At 38.6% G+C, this 24,392-nt stretch overlaps 2 protein-coding genes across 4 annotated transcripts in view; both read right to left on the minus strand.

Moving 5' to 3' along the window:
• Positions 1–12,879, minus strand: part of mtbp (MDM2 binding protein) — a 36,434-nt gene extending 23,555 nt beyond the window's left edge. The window contains exons 1-8 of the mRNA XM_074683541.1: positions 12,647–12,879; positions 12,146–12,229; positions 11,781–11,854; positions 11,147–11,283; positions 9,706–9,764; positions 8,350–8,494; positions 7,686–7,800; positions 3,987–4,103 (exon numbers count right to left, since the gene is read on the minus strand). Of these exons, the coding sequence (XP_074539642.1) occupies positions 3,987–4,103; positions 7,686–7,800; positions 8,350–8,494; positions 9,706–9,764; positions 11,147–11,283; positions 11,781–11,854; positions 12,146–12,229; positions 12,647–12,713 (798 nt within the window). The 5' untranslated portion in view covers positions 12,714–12,879. The remainder of the gene's footprint in view (positions 1–3,986; positions 4,104–7,685; positions 7,801–8,349; positions 8,495–9,705; positions 9,765–11,146; positions 11,284–11,780; positions 11,855–12,145; positions 12,230–12,646) is intronic.
• A 517-nt stretch (positions 12,880–13,396) lies between these two features.
• Positions 13,397–24,089, minus strand: zfat (zinc finger and AT hook domain containing). 3 transcript variants are annotated; one of them, XM_074684159.1, is made up of 24 exons: positions 23,753–23,857; positions 23,017–23,175; positions 22,703–22,873; positions 22,468–22,599; positions 22,234–22,341; positions 21,944–22,066; positions 21,767–21,840; positions 21,445–21,533; positions 21,064–21,144; positions 20,700–20,848; positions 20,400–20,491; positions 20,037–20,185; positions 19,067–19,943; positions 18,405–18,531; positions 18,037–18,269; positions 17,789–17,870; positions 17,561–17,680; positions 16,504–16,677; positions 16,261–16,349; positions 15,640–15,778; positions 15,273–15,379; positions 14,069–14,156; positions 13,858–13,955; positions 13,397–13,788 (listed from the first exon to the last, which is right to left on the minus strand). In XM_074684159.1, the coding sequence occupies exons 1-24, from the start codon at positions 23,775–23,777 to the stop codon at positions 13,588–13,590; spliced, it is 3,687 nt and encodes a 1,228-aa protein (XP_074540260.1). In that variant the 5' UTR covers positions 23,778–23,857; the 3' UTR covers positions 13,397–13,587. The 3 variants fall into 3 exon arrangements, with proteins under 3 accessions (XP_074540260.1, XP_074540259.1, XP_074540258.1); XM_074684158.1 differs by lacking the exon at positions 23,753–23,857 and adding an exon at positions 23,914–24,089 and having other exon boundaries at positions 17,561–17,870; XM_074684157.1 differs by having other exon boundaries at positions 17,561–17,870.
• Positions 24,090–24,392: the final 303 nt, after the last annotated feature.

Consider the following 24,392-nt stretch of genomic DNA (forward strand, 5'->3'; position numbering starts at 1 on the left):
GTTGGCACTCAGGTGTGAGCTAAGAAGTGACGATATCGACCTGTCTGTGGGGCTGGGCGATTATGGTAAAAATAAGAATCCCGATCATTTTAAGTGATATTGAAATCACAATTAAATAACACAATTATTCATTTATTCAAAAACTTCAGTACTGATTTAAACACAACTTTAAAGAACCAGCAAGTGGCACATAAAGTATTATTGATACACATAAGTCACACACACTGGCTGTGGCTGCACATGGAACACAGAAGAGCTATGAAGCACAGGAACTGGCATACATCTACACTGTGTGGCATATTAATTGTTTTTCTTCGATTATATTGTTTTTATGATTGTCAGATGGCAAAATTGAAATCACGATTAAAATCCAACTAATTGTCCAGCCCTACCTGTCTGTCCATCCATCGTTATTGGGAACGTAAGGTCTCTCTCCAATAAGATGGACACGCAACAGAGGGAATACCAGAGGGCAGAGTAGCATCATGCTATTCACAGACATAGCTAATGGAGCTAATACCAGACACCAACACAACATTGGAAGAACTTCACCTGCTGTGAGAGGACAGGATACAGGAGACAGAGACTGAACAGACTGCTTAAGAAGCTCAGTCCTGGACCCTGTGAAGGTGGAGGCTGGCTGAACTGGAGAATAATGGACAAGCTGTCATCATCTATTTTGTTAAGGACCTTTTTGCACTTTCTATACACTTTCTTACTTTTGTTTTCTTAATTGCTGCTGTGACTTCTCCTGAATTTCTCTTCTGGGATGTATAAAGTGTTTTCCATTCCATTCTATTCTATTCTATTCTATTCTATTCTATTCTATTCTATTCTATTCTATTCTATTCTATTCTATCTGCTTCAAGGTTGGACGTGTTGTCAGTTCCGAGATAATCCTCTGCATACATTGGTTGTAATGAGAGGTTATTTGAGTTACTGTTGCCTTTCTATCATCTCTGACCAGGCTGTGCATTCTCTTCTGACCTTTGGAATCAACAAGACATTTTGTCCCAGAAAACTGCTGCCCACTGAGTATTTTCTCTTTTTGGACCACACTCTGAAAATCCTAGATGTACTTGTGTGGAAATCCCAATAGATCAGCAGTTTGTGAAATACTTAGACCAGCCCAGCACTCACAACCATGCTACCTTCAAAATCATTTTACTCTTTTTCTTCTTCATTGTGATGTTTGATTTAAACATCAGCAGGTTGTTAACATGTCTTTGGCTGAATGGCTTAATTTTGGATTAAACAAATGTATCCAATAAAGTGGCCAGTAAGCATATGCTCCGAGTAGACAACAAACACAAATCAATCTTTTTTTTTTAATGCTGTAAGCTGAAAAACTTTTATTCTGGTTTTAATTAATTTGACTACAGATATTCTTCACATTGACTGCCTTTAACGTTAATGCTTAATTTCAGTGAAGAAAGTAAGGGTGCACGTGTGTAAAACTTTTTAATATTGATCTTCATACAGAAACTCATTAAAGAACTACACTACACAAAGTGTTACAAAAGAGCATGTCTCATTTTTAGACTGTTATACAAGAACACAGCTTGCTGCTGTAGCGTATAATAGCTCTAATGATTTCTCTGGCTTTAATGTTGTGTTCTCAAAGAGAAGTGTTCTCTAAATATAGGGTTCATATGAGTTGATGGCCTTTGCAGTGGCTATTCAATAGAGGACAGGAACCATTTAAATGCTTCTCAGAATTCTTCAACGAACAGAAATATCTGCAGTATTTAGTGCTGAAGCTGTAAGCTCAATGAATAATAGGTCAGTGAACAATACTCAAAACACTCAATCTTTGAAACACGTCTGATAGTGTTCAAGTTATTGTGAAGAGTTGAAGAGTTCATTACAAAAATGCCGTGAATGGGGCTAAAAGCCGTCAGTGTTTCAGCTTCAGTTATGCAAGGATTTTAAGCTGTTCTTTTTCATGTAACCCTGAGCTAAATCTTCTATCAAAGGCCTAAAATATCAGCAATTCATATCTATCGAAATGGTAAAACTGTCTGTGTTAAGACCAGCATATTCTGAGCCATCACTTCTGTCACTGAAATTTAAGAGTTTTGTTGTGAGATAAAAAAGAAGTGCAGACACATTTAAACGTACCAGAAAACTGACTAACATTGTTTCTGTAGATACAGGCCATTAAACCAAAGTCTAGTTGGGGTTAAATTAGTAAATTAGTGTGAATGGTGCTTATACATAGACCTCTGTTGTGGGTATTCATCTATGGATAACACATATAAAAAAGCTTAATGGCAAATAATCAAAATACTAGTTAAACACATAAGAAATCATTTACAGAATGAAATGCATGTGATTTTACTGACTGGTGGTCCTTCTGTCCCTGTGGTTCTTCAGCATGATCCAAAAGATAGTCTGGACCTCAGTCCTTTAAACTCATCTCCTTCCAGGCACCAGAAATCATTAGGAGATGGGAGTGCATGGAGTTACTTTGACTCTTCAGCTTGGAGGCCAGACGTAGGCTGAACTGGGATTAAAGGGAACAGCTCTACCCTAACCGAAAAAGCAGTCATTATGGACTCTACATCCTGTCAATCAAAACCCGCCCTCTAGTTTAAGAACATGGACACACACGAATGATTTCATCATTTTCTTCTTTTAGGCTGTAGGTAAAAACCAGCTCAAAAACACTGCAGTTTTTGAAATAAGACTTCCTTATTGACAACATTTGGATGGAGTGCAAGGCCTGGAGCTCTCTGGCAGAAGATTGTGTTGCTACTGTGGAGAAAATGCTGGCATGTTTGAGAAAAAATCTTTGCCAGAAAGGAAAAAATCAAGAGCTAATGAGGGGAACAGTTGGACTTTCTAAACAACAATGCAATTGTCTGCCAATAATACTCAAACATTCAGCCGCCTGAGGTATTAGGAAAAGTTAAACGAGTTGCAGTTATGACTTAGCCAGGTTACAGACCTCTGAATCTCTACTCACACCTTGAATATGTGATGGATTTTTTTTTCTGCCAACAAACTGACGTTTCCCCTTCAGGAGAAACATTAAATCAATGCAGGATTCTTTTGAGATGTTCAGAGCAGGAACATCTTCATACTGAGGCTGGCTAGCTTTTAGACCGCTTCTGAGCTTTAAGTGTAGATGCAAATTTATTGGTTGTTTTAAGTAGACTAAAAATAAATCTTTCAAGTAGGACAATTTGTTTTTGTTTTATAGTTGAACTTACTATCAGGTTCTGGGGAGTTTTCATGTAAACTACAATTAAATGATGTTCACAAAATAGTGTGACACTATAGATAGTGTGCATGATATAAATCCAACAGGGATCACCAGAGTTGGCTATTATCAAGAGGCCTTTTTGGAATCTAACTGTCCACCTCTTTTTACCCCAAGCTGTGTGTGATTGTTTTTTGGTCTTGTTAGAGATGCAACTTAATTTATAACAAGCGCCCAATCTGTGTTACAGACTGCTAGTAGCTTTCTTTGTCTTTTTAAGTATTTCATATATTTTTTTAAGTTTTGTATTTTGATTCTAAATTTCAACATACTCTTGATATGCGTCATCTTCCTACTGCTCAGCTTGTGACTACCATTTCTCTTTTCCGCATAATTGCCATCTGTCTGTCTAACTTCTGACACATGTCACAGATTTGAAATACTAAGAGAGCGTGTGTTTTGTGTTTAACAACCAGGAAGGAAATGTTCAGATATCTTAACTCTTCATCCCACATCGTGTGTTTGACTGTAAGTGAGTATCTCAGTCAGAGAGAACAGGGGGCGAGTTGAACAGACACGACGAAAAAGGGGTGACAAATAGTCACCTACTCTTTTTAGCAGGTTTACCTTAAAGCCACATTTGGGTCTACCCTCTAAAGATCAAGGAGCCAGCCCCCCTGAATCATCGCACCCTTGGAAGGCTAAATGGTCACCTCATGTTTGAGCTGACTTTATGAGGAGGGTTTGGGTTGTAATGTGATGTCAAAAGCCCAGGACTCACCTCAGACTGTAGTTTGTGGTCTGTCCTGGTGTGTGACACCTGCAGGAGGCTGGAGGGAGACATCTGATTCACTGGAGAGTGCAGAGAAAAGCCATCGAAACGGAGCTCTGACAAATACTGTAACAAAAAAAAAGAAATAAAAGACTAAATAAATAAATGCCACAAAGGGGAAAGTTACAAGCAGCAGGTGACTTTACTTTTCATATGAATTACAAACAATCTCTCTGTCTGTACAGGCCTAACGTCACCTGCTGTGCTATTACAGACAATTGTGCAGAGATTAAGTGTTTATTCTTAATCAAAATCTGACATGGTCTGCTTAGTCACATGGCTGTGAAGTTAAGGGTACACGTGCTGACATGCTGTATATGGAACCCAGTAAAGTGTTGGTTGTTCTCAGACATTTATTCCTTTAGGGGTTCTCCTTTGTTCTGACGCTCCCCACTGTGAAGCTTTTACTGGATGACTGCTGGAGCCAGCTCCCTTCAATAGAAAAAAATCCTGAAAAAAATCTAGGTCATTTTTGTCAAGAGCATGGCAGCTTCACAGGTTGACTTGGATAATCATATAAATGCTTCGATTGTAGTGCTGCTGAAACTTCAGTTCAGAGGCCAAAACTGAAAACCCCAATGAAAGTTTCAGGTTTGATTGTCTAGGTTTTTTGGTAAACATTGTGATGAAAACTTTACCATTCAACTAAATTTTTGTAACTGCAGAAGAGCGTCAAAATTCATCAAAGAGAGAAGGTTAATTTATGGGTAATGTATTATCCAGTTACTAAATGACAAGCACCTCTATGCCTTTCATTATATATAGGCAGCAAAGAGCTGATCCATTGGGCAGAGGTTAGGCTCATCCATTCAAGTCAAGTTTGAAAAAGCCTGAGAAGCATCATTCTCTACCTCATCTTCATATAAAAGAATAGAGATGATGGTTTAATACTGGTATTGGATCAGATTGGATCTGGTATTGGATCTGGTATCGGCATTAGGACTTATATCTGTATTGATGTGTCCTTACATCAAATGAATATCAGTATTATTCAAATGGCATTGGGACACATACACATCTACTAGGCCTCAAGTTAAGCCTGTGTAGTTCTAAAGAAAATCATATCCAAGAAAAAAAAACAGTGAAAAAAATCACAATATGATATTCTTCAGAAACTTTTTGTATTCTGAAGATGAAACTTATTTTTTGATACGGCCTGCTCAGTGTGTAGAAGGCAGTTGAAATCCTCAGCCAATTTAAAAATCCCAACAGTATGAGACATAAAGGGAAACTGCAGCGAAACAGATTGCTGGAGAAGAATAGCACAAAATTGGCCAATTCTATCCAGAGACAGAAAACTGCTGCTCCTGCCAGAGTTCCTGCTTAATGAGGAAGAAGTACAAGTGGGTGTGAAGTAATCTCCAGAGTGGCAACTGAAAAATGCTGTCAGCTCACCTCAGCCTACTCACACTGATACTGGAAGGTGTGAAAGCTGCAGGAAGCCAGGTAATAAAGTACACTGCTCGGCCAGTCGGACATAACAACTACATGTAATGTCAAACTTCCCTTTCAAAAAATAATGGATGAATATGTTTTGGCATGACTTCCATCAATTTTGTTTGAAAAAAAAAAGGAAACAAACAAACAAAAATAACAAAACAAATAAAAAACAGTTTTATGATCTGTTGTGCCTGAAACTATGTAAGTCAGAGAAAACCCCCACTGAAAAACACTCAGCGTAGAGATATGGGACAAGCATTTATCTGGAAGAGAATAAAACTTTTAAGAAAAATTAGTCCTTGAAACAGATGTTTAGAAGGGACCGATTATTTATAATAAAAATAAATTTTTCAATTCTAAACGTAAATCCAATTAAAAGACAACTTAAACATATGAACACAGAATTTGCAAGCAATTAATGGAAAATGTGTGGCTAATGTTTTCAGTCCTATGGGCAGGATAACCTCCAATACCTGTGCTAATACACAATGCCCCATTTAAATTGTTATATACCAGTTTAATCAGACACAGCCTTCATCAAGCTGTATCTTCATTTTGCTCGATCAAAATACTGCCAAACCATGCCACACTACAAGAAGCCACTGTTATCCTTGCTTGTTTACATCCAGCTTTATAGTATTATGGCCTTAAGAGTTAACCCGACTTATAGCCCCAGCCAGTGGCCATTGGGAGTGCAACAGCTTAGACACAACATGTGACGATATGACTCGGAGGTCTGGTGCTGACAAGTGATGGTGATGCTGTTTTTATCATAATGTCAAAAGCACACACATTCCTACTTTGGGTCATGGGGTGAATTGATGTGATGTCTCAGAGACTGTTCTTTCCTGGCTTGTCAGTCCCTCCACAAAAAAAAGGTTGACAAAGCCCTGATGGCTGGTTGAAGTTATCTCGTATTACATGTCATATTTTTTTAAAGGGTATAAGTGAGGGTTTTCTTTTTTCCCTTTCAAAGTAGGCCAGATGTGCTTCAAGTGTTATTACATTACATTAAAGGGTTCACAAGAAAATGTATAAATGCATATTGTAGACATCAAGTCAAATCAGTTTTGAAGAAAAAAAAAGAAATTATATTCATTTGTCTAAAGTATTATTCCTGTCTTGTTGTAATTAAAAATGTGAAATTCATAAAAGATCAAAGATTAACCATGGGTCTGGATTTCAGTAACAGCAGCATTATTCTTTAAATACTGACTGAACCTGCCCAGAGGCATTCTCTAACACTTGTCCTCCCTTAGATCCTGACCAAAAATCAATTTTTGTTGAGTCAGAGCAGGGCTGTGCCAAGGAGGTCCAACTTGACCTTTTCAGGGCAATGCCAGCAAGGCGGAGCTGTTTCCCATGACCTCTCTAAGACTTTTAGTGATACCCTTGATCTTAGCCACCAGCTCAGACTGAATCATTTTTTAAAAATTGAATCAATTTACAAGAAGTTATATGAAAATTACCCTTTGGTCTTGTGTTTTATACAGCGTAGCCTGGCCCATGATTAGCCTCTGTTTCTGAGGGTTATTCATGAACTGTGCTAGCTGTGTGCTACAGCCTACAACCTGCACTGCTCACAATAAAAGCCTGGGGCAAGTATGCAGGCAAGTTCAAAAGGAGGCAGCATTTTCTCATGCACTCTGCCTCACAAACAGAAACTGAGACACAGAAATAATAAGACACACAAAAAACCCTCAACAGCTCGTACCTTGCATAAACCCCTTTCTTTGTCACTTTTAAATGAGCAACTGCACCATCACTTTCAAAAGTACACCTTGATGCATGAAAGTACAAAAAAAAACTGCTGCAGACAAATCTATCTTTTCCAGAGAGCAAAATCCAGCTTTTATTCTGGTGCTCATTTTTCTGAACGCTTTTATGCTGAGGCAGAAATATTTTGTTTACACACATACCCACAAACTTTTCTACATTTTTTTCATCCTCTCCTCTTTAATAAGCTTTTCTGTTTGTTACCACAGAGTCCTGTATCACCAACACCCTCTCCCCTGGTGTTCTGAACACAAACCCACTCTGCCAGGATGCTCCTCTGCACTGCATTGTACCGGTACAGACAAGCTTAAGTTTTCTCAAACTCCTTTGACTGTCTGAACAGAGAACACAAACTTAAATAAATTATGCAAAAAGTACTGTTTCCAGAATGTTTTCTTCCGCACGCTTGCTCAGATTTTCTGCGGTCTTTACCTTCTTCTCTCTGACAACCAGGCCGCCCCTCCAGAGTTCTCTGGGATTGATACAAGCATCAAGGTTGGAAGGCTCAACCAGACCAGCACTGAGGTAAGACGCTGTTTTCTGCCACCTTGGTGAGAAAAAAAAATCGCATTTGACTTTTATCTTATTTTTTGACTATATGAATCAAAACTAAAGATTAATTGTGAACTTCATTCTTAGACAACCCCCACAGAAATGTAAAGTTCTGAATCTGATGCATCTGTTCAGTAAAGCTTCTGCTGTTAAGCTTTTCAGCCATTGACCTAAGCCTGTACATGCTCATATTCACTCTTTTAAGACCCCCTAGTGGAGAACTGGGAGTATGTCAAATCTTGGTCTGTCAAGTATCTCATACAATAATATACATTATCCAGATTTTTAAGATCCCTTTCATCTGATTTAATACTTTGGATAACACAATAAACTACCAAATCTGTGTTAGTATTCATGTACTTACTTCAAACCCTGTGACTGCACTAAGTCCTGAGAAAACAGTGATCATAACAGAGTCTCAGTGTAATTGTTAGTAGAGAGTTTCAGTACTGGATTGCAGATTGCATGTTTCATTGGATTCTGTTTGTGTTCATCATTTGTTTTGTCATTATGAAATGCATGTGTATTTTTTTTAACTCCTCACCCAGTGGAGTGCTGTGTGACGACAGTGATCTTTGCAGCATGCCAGCAGGACATGTGTTTCAGCGCTCCCATCAGAGGCAGCAGGTCTGTTATAGAGGGTGATTGCTCTGAAGAGCCCAGCACCAGCACATCCAGCAAAGCTTTACCTGAGGGGGGACAAAAATGGGACGAATCAGAGAAGAATTCATTAGAAAATTTCTTTCTTCCTCAATTTTCAAGTGCACATCCCTCATCTTCACCAGAGGCCGATGAGCTCAGCTGGTACTGCTCCACTGACACTGGCTCTTGTAAAATAGAGAAAGTATTGCCTGTGCCCGATAATAAAAACCAAGATCTTTGCAAGTGAAGTAGGAAGCTAGAACTGACTCTAGGTCCTCAGGGCAGCTACAGATGGAGGGTGACCGCTCCTGAACTCCTGTGGAGGAGGTGAGCAAAGAAATTCTCTTTAAGTGCAATATCGCTTCAGGAGGCTGACTTGCAGAGAAGCAGTTGGAGCAGGAGTATCCCATCTTCCCAGTGGTGAGTGCATATGTTTGAAGTACACCAGGCAACCTTTTAAACAAGGCTGCAGCAGCAGGCAGATTTTCGAAATGTAATTACATGAATCTGGACTGGCTCCTTGTCATACGGCTGAGAAGTTTGGCTTAGGTAAACAGGTTTTAATTCCTCATTACTGGCAGCTTTAGGCAAAGACGATCCTCAGACTTGAGACATTGTTTCTTGCAGTGAACGCACTTCTTGCTCTGTTGCCCTATCAGTAAACAAGACCTTTGTTTTTTTCCTCATTAAAACAAGATAGAGAAAACTGCTGAGCTTAAGCTGTCCTATAGAGACATTCATAACACCCCAAATCATCTGAGAAGAGCTACGTGAAGGGGCTTTGGATAAAACATCATGGATAGAATAACTGTGCTTTGAAACTAATTGGGTACATTTCCCTTTTTTTTTTAAATGAAAAGTTTCAAGATACTAACATTCTCAAGGGTATGCAGTCGATATTATAAGGAATGACAGCTAGAAAGTGACAAGATGAAGAAGTTGTAGGAAAAAGTTTTTCCTCAACTCCTGACCACTTGAAGCTCTTTTACAGAACTTGTCACATCATCCCATTCACATCCCATTTATACATCCATTCATACTGATGACAGAGGATGCTATTTAAAGGGCCCAGCAGTATCAGCTTATCCTGACTAAACATATACAAGTGCAGCTGGCTATGCAAATGAGAGCAGTTTTGGGATCAGTGTCTTGCCCCAGGACACTTAAGCATTTGGACCTTCTAAGCTGGAATTAAAATCCAAACTGCCTGATTGAGAGAAAACTGTTTCTTTCTCTAAAAAACTGCAGCTATGGTTACCTGGGGGTGGCAGCTTGTCTGTCAACATGTGAAGCCCTTCTGCAGCCTCCTCCAACAGCCTGTTGAGTAGAGACAGTAAGAACAGAACCAATCAACTAGGTAATTTATCACAACAGAGACTTTGATTCTCTTAGGACTATAATACTCCCCAGTCTGCAGTAGAGCTGCACGATTATCGCAATCGCAATCGCAATGTCAGCACACGCAATTACGTAATCGCAAAAGAGGATATCGCAATCGCAATCGCAATGTCAGCACATGCAATTCAGATTTTTCTCCATGATAACCAAGCAAGTCTGTAGACTCATCATGACACAACTTTTTTTATTAAATCGCAAGCACAATCGCAATCGCAATATTGTCCACCTAATCGCAAATCGCACCTTTTCCCCAAATCGTGCAGCACTAGTCTGCAGCAATGATTTTCATCCTTTCTCCACATCTAAATCTCTAGATTTCTGGCCTTACAGAACAGCTATTGGACAAAAGCTGACTCACCATAAATGTCTAATAGTCTACATTAAGGAGGAATAAAATGGATAAAAGCACTGCTTTTTTCCCCCAACAACATAATTTAAGTTTGATCATTAATATGATGTGCCCCGAACAGTCAGTGCTAACCTGTTGCATGCAGAGAGAGATTTTAAATCATATTTAAATAGAGGACCCATGTGTGTCTCGAAATATGGTAGGTGATTTGCCCTGGAGTTTTTACTTTACAAATGACAGACACAGATGATGTGCACAGGATTAAAAACAAAGATCTCTGCAATTATTAAACATTATCAGCGATCTCCAGGTGAAACTAACCTCATGCAAATAGGGCTTATGTTATATTCTTATCATTATCTTCTTCCATCCTTCTTCATTTTTTCCCTAACCGTACACTACCAAAAATATCTCAAAATCAATTCAAAAGGGATAGTATCACCAAAGAATAAGTTCCGAACCTTTGTTTTAATTTCACCTGTTTGGAGGGAAAAACTTGTTGATGACTGTTTGATATTAAACACCACATCAACTTTTTGGAAACTCACATTAGATACAAACTAGGGCTGAGGCAATATGCTATTCTCGCAATTCTATTTCAAATTTGGGGTGCCGATTTAATTTAAATTGTGATTCTTTGATATTTACAATTTTTGAGATTTTTAGTTTGCTTTTTTAATACCAGACTATGTGAAAAGATTAATTGATGATGATAATGTCTACGGGCTTTATCAGGAGCCATATTTTTCCCATAAAATGCATATTAAGTGAGTCAGAGAGGAAATACACTTTATAAACAAAGACTGAAATGAAGAATTTGAATTAAACAGAGTCAAACAAAAAACTGATTTATCATTTTTTTGTATTTTCTCCCACTTCTATAATATGCTGAAACACCATGCAGCAAGATTCTGTATTTGCCATATAAAAAAAAGAAAATATGATCACTCACTCTGTAAGTGCTGGCTGCTCTTGTGACTCCTGATTACTCAGAAAACTGAGACATGACTCCAAAGCAGATGGCAACTCCTCCTCACTGTCAGTTATATGTTGAGCTGTTCCCACTTCTTCCCAGTCCAGACAGCAAAACTAAAAAACAGGAAATTAGACTGTGAAGCATCAACTGCATCCCTCCTTTTAAATTTCACATTATCTCTCACTGACCTCAGTATTACTTTGCTTTGAGAGATCACACAAACAAGAGAAAATGCTAACACCTAAGGGTGGGGTACAGATATCATCTGCACATTATGACGATACTAAAGAGGTGTATATGTTTTGTACTTTTATTCATCTATTCAAAACATTGATAAAAGGACAAGGCTATCCGAAGATGACTGATCAGAATTACTTTTAGTTGGGAAAAGTGGAATAATTAAAGAAACATAAGGTGATTATCTGGGTCTGTTTTTCAATAACATTAGACTTTTATAACAGGAGCTGTCTGTATAGGTTAAACTGGTTCAGTTTTTCTGCATTTTATTTCATGGTTCACCTTTTTTTCATCCTTTTACAGACACTATTTTTCAGGTTTAGAAGACATTCATTACTACCACAAACTTTCTTGAAATTGACGAATGTCTCACCTGTGTTGCTCCATGACAGGCCTGTAGAGCAAAGTACCACTTCTGAGCTGATGGACTGCCACTCAGAGAACATGCTAGGACAGAGGAAGAATAATAAGGAACCACTATGTACATGTTTGTAATTGCTTTTAAACTGTGCTCCACTTATTCTTAAGTCTCTATATGTTGTTTTGTTTCTTTGTTTTTTTTTCTCCTTGCTTACTTATTGTCTTGCAATTGCTGTTTTATGAACTCTTGACATCACAGTAAATGAGAGCATGCTCTCAATTGCATCTCGTGATTAAATAAAGATTGAATTAATAAATAAATGAATGAATTCATTAATGAATGGGGCGATGGTGCCTTCAGTGACAAAGTAACTGTACCTGGAAACAGGGAGAGTCCTCTTTCTGATTCCTGTTTTGCGATGTCCACAAGTCTGTTATAAATCTGCTTTACTGGCTCCAGACCTGTGAACGACTACAGCTGTCAGGGCTTCATAACAATCAGGGTCATAGAAAAACACATTCATACACGTCCTGGATTAGCAACGGTCAGCCCGTTGTAAACTCATAAAGTCAGACTGAGATATAAATAAAACCGTGTCTTTCTCCAACTTTAAGCACACATTAACACGGCTCATGACTTTAAAATGACAAGGACAGTTGAGAAAGCCAATGGTTAACTTTGACAAAAGTTTAAATCTCTTAAAACAAACTAACAAGAAGAAAGACTGATAACTCATATAAGTTTATATCTATCAGCTTTCCCAGTAGACATACCTTAGGTTTGTGAACGTGTACCCTTACTTTACTAAAACTGGTTTAGCATAATCAATATTAGCCGAGTGACTCCCAAACCTGCAACAAACAGGAGCTAAAACTTACACTTGGGGTCTTCCGTGAGCTCTTCGTTTGTTTGGCACAAAGATGTGACCAGCACGTATCGGTCCATGTCTTCTTAACCTTTGAAAATGGTCATTTAATGTCTCTTTGGCATTTATGCAGTTTATCAGCGTGAACAAATGTTTCGCGCACTGTCAAATTTCCCACCGCTTCTTCTTCTTCTGTTTCAGCTTCACTCGGTGGTTGATACCGGGCTACTAACTACGCCAGCGCCCTCCTGTGTACAAAACACGGAACTGCTTGTCTCTTTGTGTGCAATATGCCTAAAGCCTCAGGTAGAAGTTAGCTTTTTATTTCTTTTGTTTTGATCTGATTTTGGTTTTATTTTGTTCGTTTTGTTCTTGCTTAATCTCTCATTCACAGTCCAGTCCAGTTGATGGCGGTAATGCACGTATAGTTGGTTTGCTAACCGCCAATAAACCTCAAAGAAGAAGAAGAAGAAGAAGAAGTTAGCTTTTGAGCTGTCTCTGGTTAAATGGAGATGGAAACATTTGTTTTATTCATTACATGGATGGATCAAATCACTGTCTGCATATTTAAACCTTTACTCCTTGTACAATTCCACAGAAGTTTAAAATACTCTTTCTGTTGATGAAAATGTATATTGATGCTTTTGTCTCTCAAACAATAGAAATAAAACAACACCCTCTGTGGTTGACTATTAGGAAATAAGACTGCATCAACTTTATATGACAGATATTTTATTTAGAAATGTTTTGTACAAATAAATCTCACACAATCACGTTTTTCATGCCTGGTTCTCCTTTGTTACAATGTAGCTGAAAAAAGGTCTGAAGTATACTTTGAATCATGATTTGTATACATTCACTTTATATCTACAATAAACTTAATCTACTTGTCTTGTGCAAAGTGGTGTCCTGTTATTCACTGATGACTTGATTCATAGCTAAACAAAAACATAATCAGTTGATTTCCACGGTATGTTCCTGGACGTAGACAATGTAGTGGTGTGTGCTGTCTCCCTGAGTGAGGACAGTCAGAGCTTCCAAGCCATGTGTGTCCTCCACCACCATCACTTGGTCTCCTGTTAGATCTCCGTCTGCATTCACCACCATCAGCTGGTTGCTGCACTCCCCCACTTCCTGTTCATCAGCCACCTGCAACTACAGACACAACCCATCATCAGTATATTGCCATTAACTTTCTTGACAACATGGGTAGCTGATGTTTACCTGTTGTACCACAGTAACAGTGCCAGGAGCCATGGCTACCATGGAGGTAACAGCTTCTTGAGTCTCTGAATTGAATTCAGTAATCTGCTGGATGTCAACTGAGAAAAACAAAAAATATTTGGTTTAAAGAGCAGCAGAGTGAATTCAAAAAAGTAAGAGGCAGTGACAGAAATATAAGTCTTCAACCGACTGTATTTAACACTTTAATTACCGTTTTCCTGGAGGGCTTCTACAGGTAGTTCTGTCAGCTGCTCTCCATCCTCCATAGTCACATACTCAGCCTCTACGGCCTCCCCCACCTAAATATTTAAACAAATGTTATGTATCAGCCCATATCATAGTGAAAATACTGGCTATGAAAAGTACAATCATTCAAATTCGTGTTGCATGCTAATGCTGCTGAAGTACTTTCTGTAAAAATTCTGTTACCACTTGAGGTGTTCTCAGAATGTGTTCATTTGCATGTTTTAGTAGTCTGGTTTTTAAAAACTTATCCTGCTCCCTTCACAGTCATAATTTTCTCTTTCTGTGGAAATGAAAAACAAAATCTGTCTCTGAAGTATGCAGTTTATAACTTCATTTGACTCTACACTCCAGCAGCAGTTTCAAGCCTTACTAATTATGGAGCAATAAATAAACATGCCCCTATGTTTTTTTTTCTACTTTTGTAGGTCATTTAGGGACAACGAATGATTGTTTTCAGTTTGTGTCATATCCAGAAATAAATCTCCTCATAAGGCTTTGATTTACAATAGTAACTCTATTTTGAAAAGTCTGACTGAATATTATTTGGGTATCATAAATATCCTAACAAAGCGATGACGAGGTTCTTCACTCTGGAAAAAAAGACTGATATAGCCCACTAAAAACTTAGAGGCTAGCATGACTTAAAGAGGGGGTATTCTGCCTTTCTCATATTTTAATCATGACTATAAAGAAACAATGCTGGGTCTCCAAACTTAACGTGTGTAGAAATTCAAACCATTACATTATACGTTAGAGAAATCCCTTCTCTTCACAAGATCAGTACGGGACTTCACATGGTCATTTTTTTAAGAATCTCATAACTGATCGAAACCCACTGGAGGGGCAGGCCCCAAACGCCAAGGTTTACTCATAGCCCTTCCTTAAACAGGGCAGGGAAATCAGACGGAAGGGTGTTTGTGGAGTGGGGATCCCTAAAGAGACAGAAGCTGAAGAATTTCAGACAGAGGTTGAAATTAAGGGTTTTTTCGAAACACCAGTGTTAAGTATATGGGGATTTATTCTACCTGTAAATCATGTCAAGGTACTATGGAGACACCTGTGGGACTTAAGTCCATTAAAAGAAGCACAACACCACCCCTTTAAGCAAAAATGAAAACTTTTTTTTTCAGCCTATGGTCAGCCTATACATATATATAATGTATACCTACCTCCCAGGTACCCTCAACCACTTTCAGACTGTGTTTGCTCTTCAGATGACGGTTCAGCTCCCATTTTGTTCCATAAACATATTCACATTCTGGACACTTTATTCCACCTAAACACAGATGAACAAAAAAAGCTGCATAAGGTTATCCTGAGCACACTCACTGTACAGATGCACAAGACAGAAACAGCAACAAGACAATTTATATAACACATTTCAATTAATGACAGAACATCTTCTGTTACTTAATACAGCACTGCTGCTTTCTGCCAAAATACTGAGCACTTACTGCTTCCAACATCTGTCATGTGCTATTCCTCCATACATCTTTTAAAGAACATGAACAAAATAAATGAGAGCAAAGATCAGACCTTGCTGCTTCAGGGCTTCAGAGTCAGGCAGTCCAGGTCCAATGTTTTGATATTTCTGATCTGGATGTTTTAACTTGTAGTGTCGCTTCAGGGGACCAGCAATGTTACATGAGTAGTGGCAGTGGGCACAGCGAAATGGCTGGATAAACACACAAAAACCCCAAAGTCATTGCCATTGAGATTAAACTTGGAGAATGTTGTTTGTTCTGAGGTACTAAACTATTTTGTTTGGCTTTGTTATTAACTATGGTTATGACTCAAGGGTAGCTTCACAAAATATTCTAATTTTAGTCAGACAAGAGCTCTACTAGTTTATTCTATTGTAAAATGTTTTATAGTATCCCTCTGTGAGACAGATGAATCATGCAAAAATAACTTGGAAAGTGAAAAAGTGCTGTGAGGTTTCACCTAGAGAACAGTGCTGACAAAAAAATAGGCAGTAAGAACGAAAACAAAAAATAAAATAATCTATCACAACAATGACAGGTATATCTAAAGTTTCAAAACAAATGAGACTAATGAAATTGTGATGGAATTTATTTCTACTGTTATTTCCACTGAAAATGTTTTTATTTATTTGTACATACTGAGAGTGTAAGCTGTGTGTGCGTGCCCTCTGACCTTAAACTCAGCATGTTGCTCCATGTGTCTGAGCAGGTAAGGTTTAAAGACCGAAGTGAAGTCACACTCTGAGCACTGAAACCTTTTTCCTGGAAAAACAAAACAGAGAACAGACGATGGTGTTGTCTGGCAGCACGCCTAATAGATATGATATTGATATATTGTGATACACATAAGAAATACAGACATTAATACACAACTAATGGCAGCAACATCATCAGTGTCAGACCAAAGAGCTCAAACCTTCATCAGTGTGACTCAGTCTGTGGCTTTTCAGTGAGACTTTAGATTTGAACTTCTTGCCACACAGATCACAAAGGTGGCCTCTCTCTGTGTTGTGTTGATTCATGTGAGCCTTCAAGTTGCTCCTGTTGCAGGTTGCATATTCACACACAGTGCAGTTGTAAGGCTTTATACCTGCACACATGGACATTGAAGGTTATAAAGCACAGATTCAAAAGATAACACAGCAAAAATAAAGAAAAAATATATCAACATGGGGCAGAAATTAAGTACCGGTACACTTTCATGAGTTTTCAGGGGCACAGAGAAATTAAAATTTAGGGGGTGAGATGTTCAATTTGTGATCTATGTAGTGATTTGCTCAGTCAGTTAATCAATGGGCATGGTTTTGCAGAAGGATCCACGATGAGGATGTGCATTGCAGGCTTTCTCTCAGTTAATTGGTTCTGGTCACTGAAAGTTTTAGAACACGAGTGCTGGATTCACATCTATGACAGAAGTAGCTTCAAATTTACAAGATTAGCATAGTTGGAAATGATGATATACGGACTGAGGGGAAGGAGCAAAAAGCTACTACTACTTTTATCAAGACAAAACAATTAACCTTACTGCCATTGTAAATAAGTCTTTAACATTACCAGCTGAACCACCAAGTTCAGCAAGCACTGCAATAATTTATAGAACACCCTTATAGTTCATGATAAGCATGTTTTGTAGGGAACAAAAACCCAAACCTGGTAAATTAGATTACAGGTTACTTCTGTTTATCATTACTCAAGCCTCATTGCTGTAGTATAACTATTTTCTTTTCGACCTAACATCATCAGCATCATTCTCATCATTTCAGCCTGAGCTTGACCACCATGCCAACTTTCTTTAACAACATCTGCAATGTGTTTTCAGTCGAGTCTATCCTGGAGGGCAGCCAGGAGGAGGAGGGACAGATGGAAGCTCATATTGCACATTAATCAGTGAAAATTGTTTGCTGACCTAAACATGTTTTTCCAAACTTGTACTGTGTGTGTGTGTGTATCTGTTAAAGCAAGTTAAATCGCACCTTGGTGAGCCCAGATGTGCCGCTGAAAGTCACTGCTGCTCTTCACAAAGTAGGAATCACAGTAGGGACACTTCTCTGGACCCCTCGCCATCAGGCCTGTACCCTGTGAAGGCTGTGCATCTGTCAAACACATACACGCAAATATAAGTAAGCACTGCAAGTCCCTGTTTGTGATCTGACCTAATGGGAATGTGGGGAAGTGTCTGTTGATACAGTTGTGTTCTTTACCAGGGTGAGATATTTTGATATGGTGTTTTAGTCTGTGCTCTGGGTAGCTCTGCTGGCAGACAGGACAAGTCACACTCTTCTTCTGTAAAGAGTACAAAAAAAATGGCACAAACTTAGAAAAAGAAAAATCAGTGCTCTTGTCATACAAGAAGCAATCACTTCTTAATCAGTCCTGGATGAAGGTTTTGTGAAATATAAATTGCCATTTCTTATCAGGAATAAATCCATCCAAAAGTTTTGTTAGTTACCTTTTCCACGTGTGTCTTCATGTGGACCTGTAGCCTGTATTTGTCAGGTGTGTTGTATTCACAGCCTGAGTGAGAACATGTCAGCAGCATGTCGCTGTGCTTCTGCATCTGGTGCCGCTTTAAAGAGCTTTTAGTGATGGTGGAGAAGCTGCACTTTGAACAGTAATGCGAGTGCTCCTTGGTGTGTGTGCGGACATGGATGTTATAATGGACTTTGTACATGAAAAGTTTACCTATGCAAAAGAAAAAAATGTAGATGTGGTAGAGATTTATAAATGTTTGAACCAAAGAAAGGAAAGCATTATTTAATATTTCTAACAGTGACTATATAAATATAAAAGAAAACAAAAGATTTGTCATTTTCTTACCACAGTATTGACATTCCAGTTCTCCATAAATTTTCCTGAGCTGTTGGAAAGACTCAACATTGAGCCGTGTCTTCTGAAGGGACGATAACACCTGCTGAAATGCACTCTCATGGGAAACTTCAGATGCCTACAAACAGAAGACAAAGGAGATGGACCACAATAAGCAGAACTGAGGAAATGTATTTCAAATGGAGACACAAAGACGAAATCAAACAAAAGCTTCAGTTCAATAAGAAAGTCTATAGAATTCTTTGACATGACAGCAGTAATATAAAGTCATTCAAAAAGTGAACACTCGTCATTTTTAGTATTCTGCTTGTCCTAACACTGAATAAGTGACGATCACAGATATGTTAGTTTTGATGGTTGCAAAAGGGAGAAACTTGAAGACTTCACTTTGATCTCTGGTTAAGTTTGTTTTGGTATCGGTTTGACTTTGGGCAGCTGACTTAAGCTTTAAAATGAAATAAAATGAAGAAAAAAATATCTGTAATAATAACAAAACACACACACACACACACACACACACACACACACACACACACATATATACAAAAAGGGACTAAACAGATTGATCAGACAAATAGTCAAAAGAGAAGGTAATTTGCAGCTAAATCAGTTGTAAAACTGAACTTTGCCACCACATTCAGTTGTTTTCTTACCTTGTCTGAATGTGAAGTCTGGGCGTCTTTTCCTTGAGGTGTTTGTAAACTTGAACCATTCAGGTGGGTATTTTCTGGTGAGGAGGATCTGCCTGTGTTGTCTTCAGCAGTGTGTGTGTTTTCTTGAGTCTTTCTCTCTGATGGTAAAACTTTGTCTGTGTTGTTTTCAAGTGCAGGAGTGCAAGAGTCTGCCATGTTTTCCTGCTCATCCTGTCTGGTAACTGAAGCTGTAGCTGCTACAGCGACCGCTGGATGGAGCATCTCTTGATGAACATCTCTGTTTTCCAATTCTCCTTTTCTCTCATTCTCCCTCTCTATCCCCTGCTCCTCTTGTACAGCATCATCCTGGAGTTTATTTCCCTCCTCTTCTCCTTGTTTCCTGTCTTCACTGGCTGTAACTTCCATCCCCTTCCCTTCTCCACCTGCTTCCTCTTCATCATTTCCTCCACACTCCTCATCTTCCCCCTCCTGTTCTATGCCCTGCTTATTCATCCTCCCTTCCTCTATATCTTCCCTCTCCCCCTCCTCCCACAAGTTTTGTGCAGCCTGTGTCAGACAGAAGCTGTTGTTGATGCTGTCTGTGAAGGCAGCTTCCTGGTCCAACTCAGGGTGAGTCTCCTCCAGGTGACTCTTCAGTCTGTGGGAGCTCACAAACTTTTCATCACACTCACAGCACACATACAGGAAGAGGTGCTTCCTAACATGGGCAGCAAGGGTGGACATTCTTGTTGCAGCATAGTCACAAAGGAGGCAGGAGAAGGGACGCTGTGGGCCGTGGACCAACAGGTGGCGCTCCCGCTCCAGCTGGTTCTTAAAACGACGTTTACAGGTGGGGCAGTGGTAGAGGAGTTGTCTGAGGCCCTGACGAGTCTTTAATCTGAGTAACATCAGATGGGCAAGTGTGTTAGAACTTTGTCAGGATTTTACAGTTCAAGAAGAGGGTGAAATAATTTACACATGTTGACTAAACCTGAGTTGTTGATAACTTTGTTGGACAGCAGGATCTTTTAAGTTATGCCATTTCTCCATGTGTTTCAATAAGTTCTTCACATCTGAATATTTGCTTTCACAGAAGCTGCAGTGCTGCTTTACTTTCATATGGACTCGCTCAATGTGGACCTGCAGTAACAAAAACACCAAAATGAAAATTACAACCACATAAACTGTAGCAAAAACTGGGTAAGAGCAAAAAAACCTCTTTAATAGTTTCAGTAAGTTAAAACACAAAATACAGCAAAAACTAAAACAAGCAAAATAGTTACCGACAATTGCTTTGAGCTTCAAAAGAGGCTTAAGAAATATACCAACAATAGTTATTAATTAACAACTGCACCTTGAGGTGTCCACGGCTGAGACAGGCAAAAGGACAGTGTGGACAGCTGAATTTCTCTCCTGTGTGTTTCCTCAGGTGAATATTCAGGTTGGCTTTGAAGGAAAATCAGTTAAGCAGAAGGACAAAAAGTAAAAGCTACGAATGTACACCCGCTTTCCACTGCACATATTTTCAATTGTAATTGGTTTTACACTTTATACCTAGCTATTATAAACTTGCTTGTTAAAAAAATGATGCTAGCCATAGCTTAAAATAGATGACTTGTAAGAAGAAACAAATGACCCCTTAGGTCAGATCTACCTTTGATGGCTGATGCGTAGTCACAGTGTGGACACTGGAATGGTTTCTCATGGGTGTGTGTCCTGAGGTGGGCGACCAGTGTGTGTTTGAATTTAAAGAGCTTATTGCAGAATTCACAGGCAAAGACTTTCAGCTGGCTCTGTTGTAAACTAAGAAAAAGGGAGACACAGTTTATCTGCTGGCTTCGCCTGAGGTAGTACTGTTCATATCACAAAAAAATACAGCAAAAACAACAATGAGAAAACAAACAAGACTTAAAAAAGAAAAAAAATACATTAATGTTTTCTGTCAGAATAGGTTAATTACAGCAATCACTTATTCATTTTTTGATTATCAAAAGCTACTAAACTGATTCATACAGTACCTGTGAGCATCTTGCTTTATCGAATATTCCTGGAAACCTCTGCTGGTTGTTGTTTTCTCTTTCGCAGGGGTCAGAACAACACTGGGGAAAAATGGGTCAGACTTCTGAGAGCAGAAACTAGAGGATATTCTTTTATTTACATGTAGACAAGGCAGTCATACATTTTATATTAAGCATAGTATTGTTTTGACTGGCTTATGACTAATCTTATTGCTTTGTATACAGCATACACTGTGTAAATCATTGCTTTTACTACTTCTTTCTACTAAACATGACATCTCTTTGTGACATTTGCTCTTCAAACACGATGTATTATTATACTTATTACTATTTGGATTAAAAATGATTTACGAGAACCATGGGCTCTTTTGACCATCTTACCTTCTCTCCTTATTTGTTTCTGGGGGGTTTTCACAGGCAGAGGGTTCACTTGTGAGGCTTGTTGACTGATCCTGGAGGACTGTAGACATCTGGAGTAATATAGTGAAAATAAATAATAATTGCAATAATTCCAAAGTGTTCAATACAATTCAATTTTTCTACAATGCTTATGGTAATTAGCGTCACTTAAATGTCTGAACAATATCTGTTTAGGATCTGAAATATGGTTACATGGTAATATGGTAACAGTTCCTACGCAGCACAAGAGAAAGATGCAAAAAGGGGTACGAGAGAAAACAATTTCTAATATTCCTATGCTTACCTGAGGCTGAGCTTGGGAGTTCGTAGACCCTGTTTCTGGTGAATTTTCCTCCACTGGAACCATTTTAGTAACACCTGCTCAGAGAGACACATTTCTGAAACATTGTTTTTGAATCTTGTAACTCTACTGTTATCCAGAATGATATAAATAGGATAAAACAGGCTTTTCTGGACAAACCTGGAAGTGTTTCATCTTCTGCCAGAAAAACACTGATAAGTGGCTTTGTTTTTCCTGTTGTCTGTCCTCCTTCTTTGGGTTTGTAGCTACGGTTGGTTCTCAGAGGCAGCGGGTTAGGTCTCTCTACATACAACAAACAAGAAAGTTCACTCAGACAGCTTATATCACAAATCGCTTTAACCTTACTTTCAAAACTCATCACAGTTTCATTTGGACAACTGGTAGTAATAAGATGTTTCCCTTGTTAAAAAAACAAACAAACAAAAAAAAAGACATATTCTTAAGCTTACCCTTTTCTCCTGCAGGTTTTATTGTGTTTCGTTGCTTTTGATTCGAATCAACTCCCCCTGGATCCAAACTCCCAGAACCTTCAGCTCCTGTTTGACCACCAACACTCTCTGAAATGAGTTTTAGCTTTTCAGTAGAATCCACTTCATCATCAAGTGAAAGGAATAGATGTTTTTCAACAACAAAGCATGCAACATATTTCTGGTACTTTGGGTTTCTTTTTATTTATTTCTTACCATCTTCTTCTACGTCCTCTTCTTCTTCCTCCTCTTTTTTCAGGCAGATGTGTTTGAGAATCTGTCGTCTATTTCCAAATGAGCGATGGCAGTTTCTACATTCCAGACCCAATGTCTCATCATGACTGTCACCTATAAGAATATAAAGAAGAGTCAGATTACAGAGGGCAGTTTGTATGATATATTAATAAAAATCAAATGACTTTAAAACATTTATAAATGGAAACACTATCACCTTCTTTTGAGTCACATTCTCTGACTGCCTCCTTCTTTTTCTCCACACCTTCTCTTTGAGCACCTTGAGTTTCTGGAGAACCAGTAGCATCAGCATTACCCTCGCTCAAACCTGAGTTATTCCTCTTTTTAGAGCCTTTTGGTCGTCCTCGTTTCCGCTTCACAGGACTCTCTGTAGGCCGAGAACAAAAAAGAAGTTTGAAAATGTTTTAAAAGGGGCTTCCTTTCCTTACCTATTGATTTTAACAATTAGTTGAACAGGGTTTTATTTTAAACATACTTCAGTGAAAGTAATCCCAGCAATATCAATCTTGCCTGTAAGCGTCTCCTGGGGCCCTCCTGAGAGGGGCTGCAATGCACTGATAATGTCATCTGGAGGCTCCTGCTCTGGGTGCAGCTGGGAGCAATGTGCCAGAAGCTGAGACCGAATAGGAGAGAAAAGGTTGCAGAGCCGGCACATAAACACAGAACCAGCTGTACAGGCATGGGGAGGGAGGTGGTAGGTAAAGAGGTAAGAGGTGGAAAAACAAAAAGAGAATCCTACAATGAGTAAGAGGGTTAACCATTTTCCTAATGTTATAATTTTGAGTCTTGCACATCTTCAAAATTTTATGTTAACTCAAATATGAAGTACCAGAAAGATACATACAATTGACAATGTGTGACTAAAGTGCAATTTCAATCAGACTAATCAACCTAACCAGGAATCCCACTGCATACACGGAAGATACGTGGTAAGTTGAAGTCTCTCTGTTATACAATACATGTATAATGTGTTTTATGTTTCTGTAGACTTAGAATAAAATGATTTCTTCCCAGTTTAATTTAACTGCATCCAGTCAAGAGATATTTATTTTGAACTAACTTAACTCAGACCCACAACTCGTAAAACATTTCATGTAACCTTTTCAGTTTTAAACGAGTTCATATGGGTGCGAATTAAAAACATATTTAGTGATTTGAGCTGATGTAACTTTTAACCAAACAGTTGATGTTCGTATTGTGTGAATATGACCCATTATTATGAAAAGAATCAATGAAGGTAAATCACATTTTGTCTTCCGAAGCAAACACATCTAGCTTACGAAAACAACGTGACAGTAAATTTGTGCAGTAAATATCTACAACCCGCGTCTAAACATTTTCCTAAATCATGTCCCTCCCAGCCAGTATGAGGACCCGAAAAACATATTCGAGTTAAAACCGTCTTACCTGCGTTTTGTTTACCCATCATTCTAGCGTCCAAACAATAAAATATTGGTCATTTCTAGATAAATATGGATTATGTTCCGTGGGAATACATTCCCTTTCCATGAATTTAGGTCTTATTTGACATTAAACCCGTCGAAATTTCTGACGAATCTGCTAAATTTAGTCCCTCCAGTTAGCGGAAGTAGTTAACCATTGACTGTATAGGGTTGCCGTCAGAGCAGCGCCCTCTACGGTCGGAGGACTGTACTGAAGCTAACAGGGGAATTAAAACGTGGAGTTTATTTCAAAGGTCCTTACAAACTGGTTGGATATTTTCCTTCCCGGGTCTTTTTTTTTTCTTTGTTTTGATTATTATCGGCTCTCTCTGGCGTTGAAATGAGTCGCCCATGTTATCCTGGTCTTATAATTCAAGCACTATTGTGAAGACTAGAGTAATACTTGTATAAAGTAACATTTTGAGGGGTTATGAGGTTTAGTAA

Source organism: Halichoeres trimaculatus, unplaced genomic scaffold (assembly GCF_033239565.1).
Source record: "Halichoeres trimaculatus isolate MK-OKI-2021-1 unplaced genomic scaffold, fHalTri1.1 fHalTri1_scaffold_12, whole genome shotgun sequence".
Classification (NCBI taxonomy): domain Eukaryota; kingdom Metazoa; phylum Chordata; class Actinopteri; order Labriformes; family Labridae; genus Halichoeres; species Halichoeres trimaculatus.

What these genes read in the sequence shown, in the direction of transcription:
- zfat (XM_074684157.1), bottom strand. Translation starts at nt 23,777, where the DNA reads ATGTGTTTGCTTCGGAAGACAAAAT. An exon ending in TTTGCTTCGGAAGACAAAAT is followed by an intron (nt 23,176 to 23,752) that starts GTGATTTACCTT and finishes ATGCCTGTACAG; the next exon opens with CTGGTTCTGTGTTTATGTGC. An exon ending in AGAAGATGAAACACTTCCAG is followed by an intron (nt 21,841 to 21,943) that starts GTTTGTCCAGAA and finishes CTCTCTGAGCAG; the next exon opens with GTGTTACTAAAATGGTTCCA.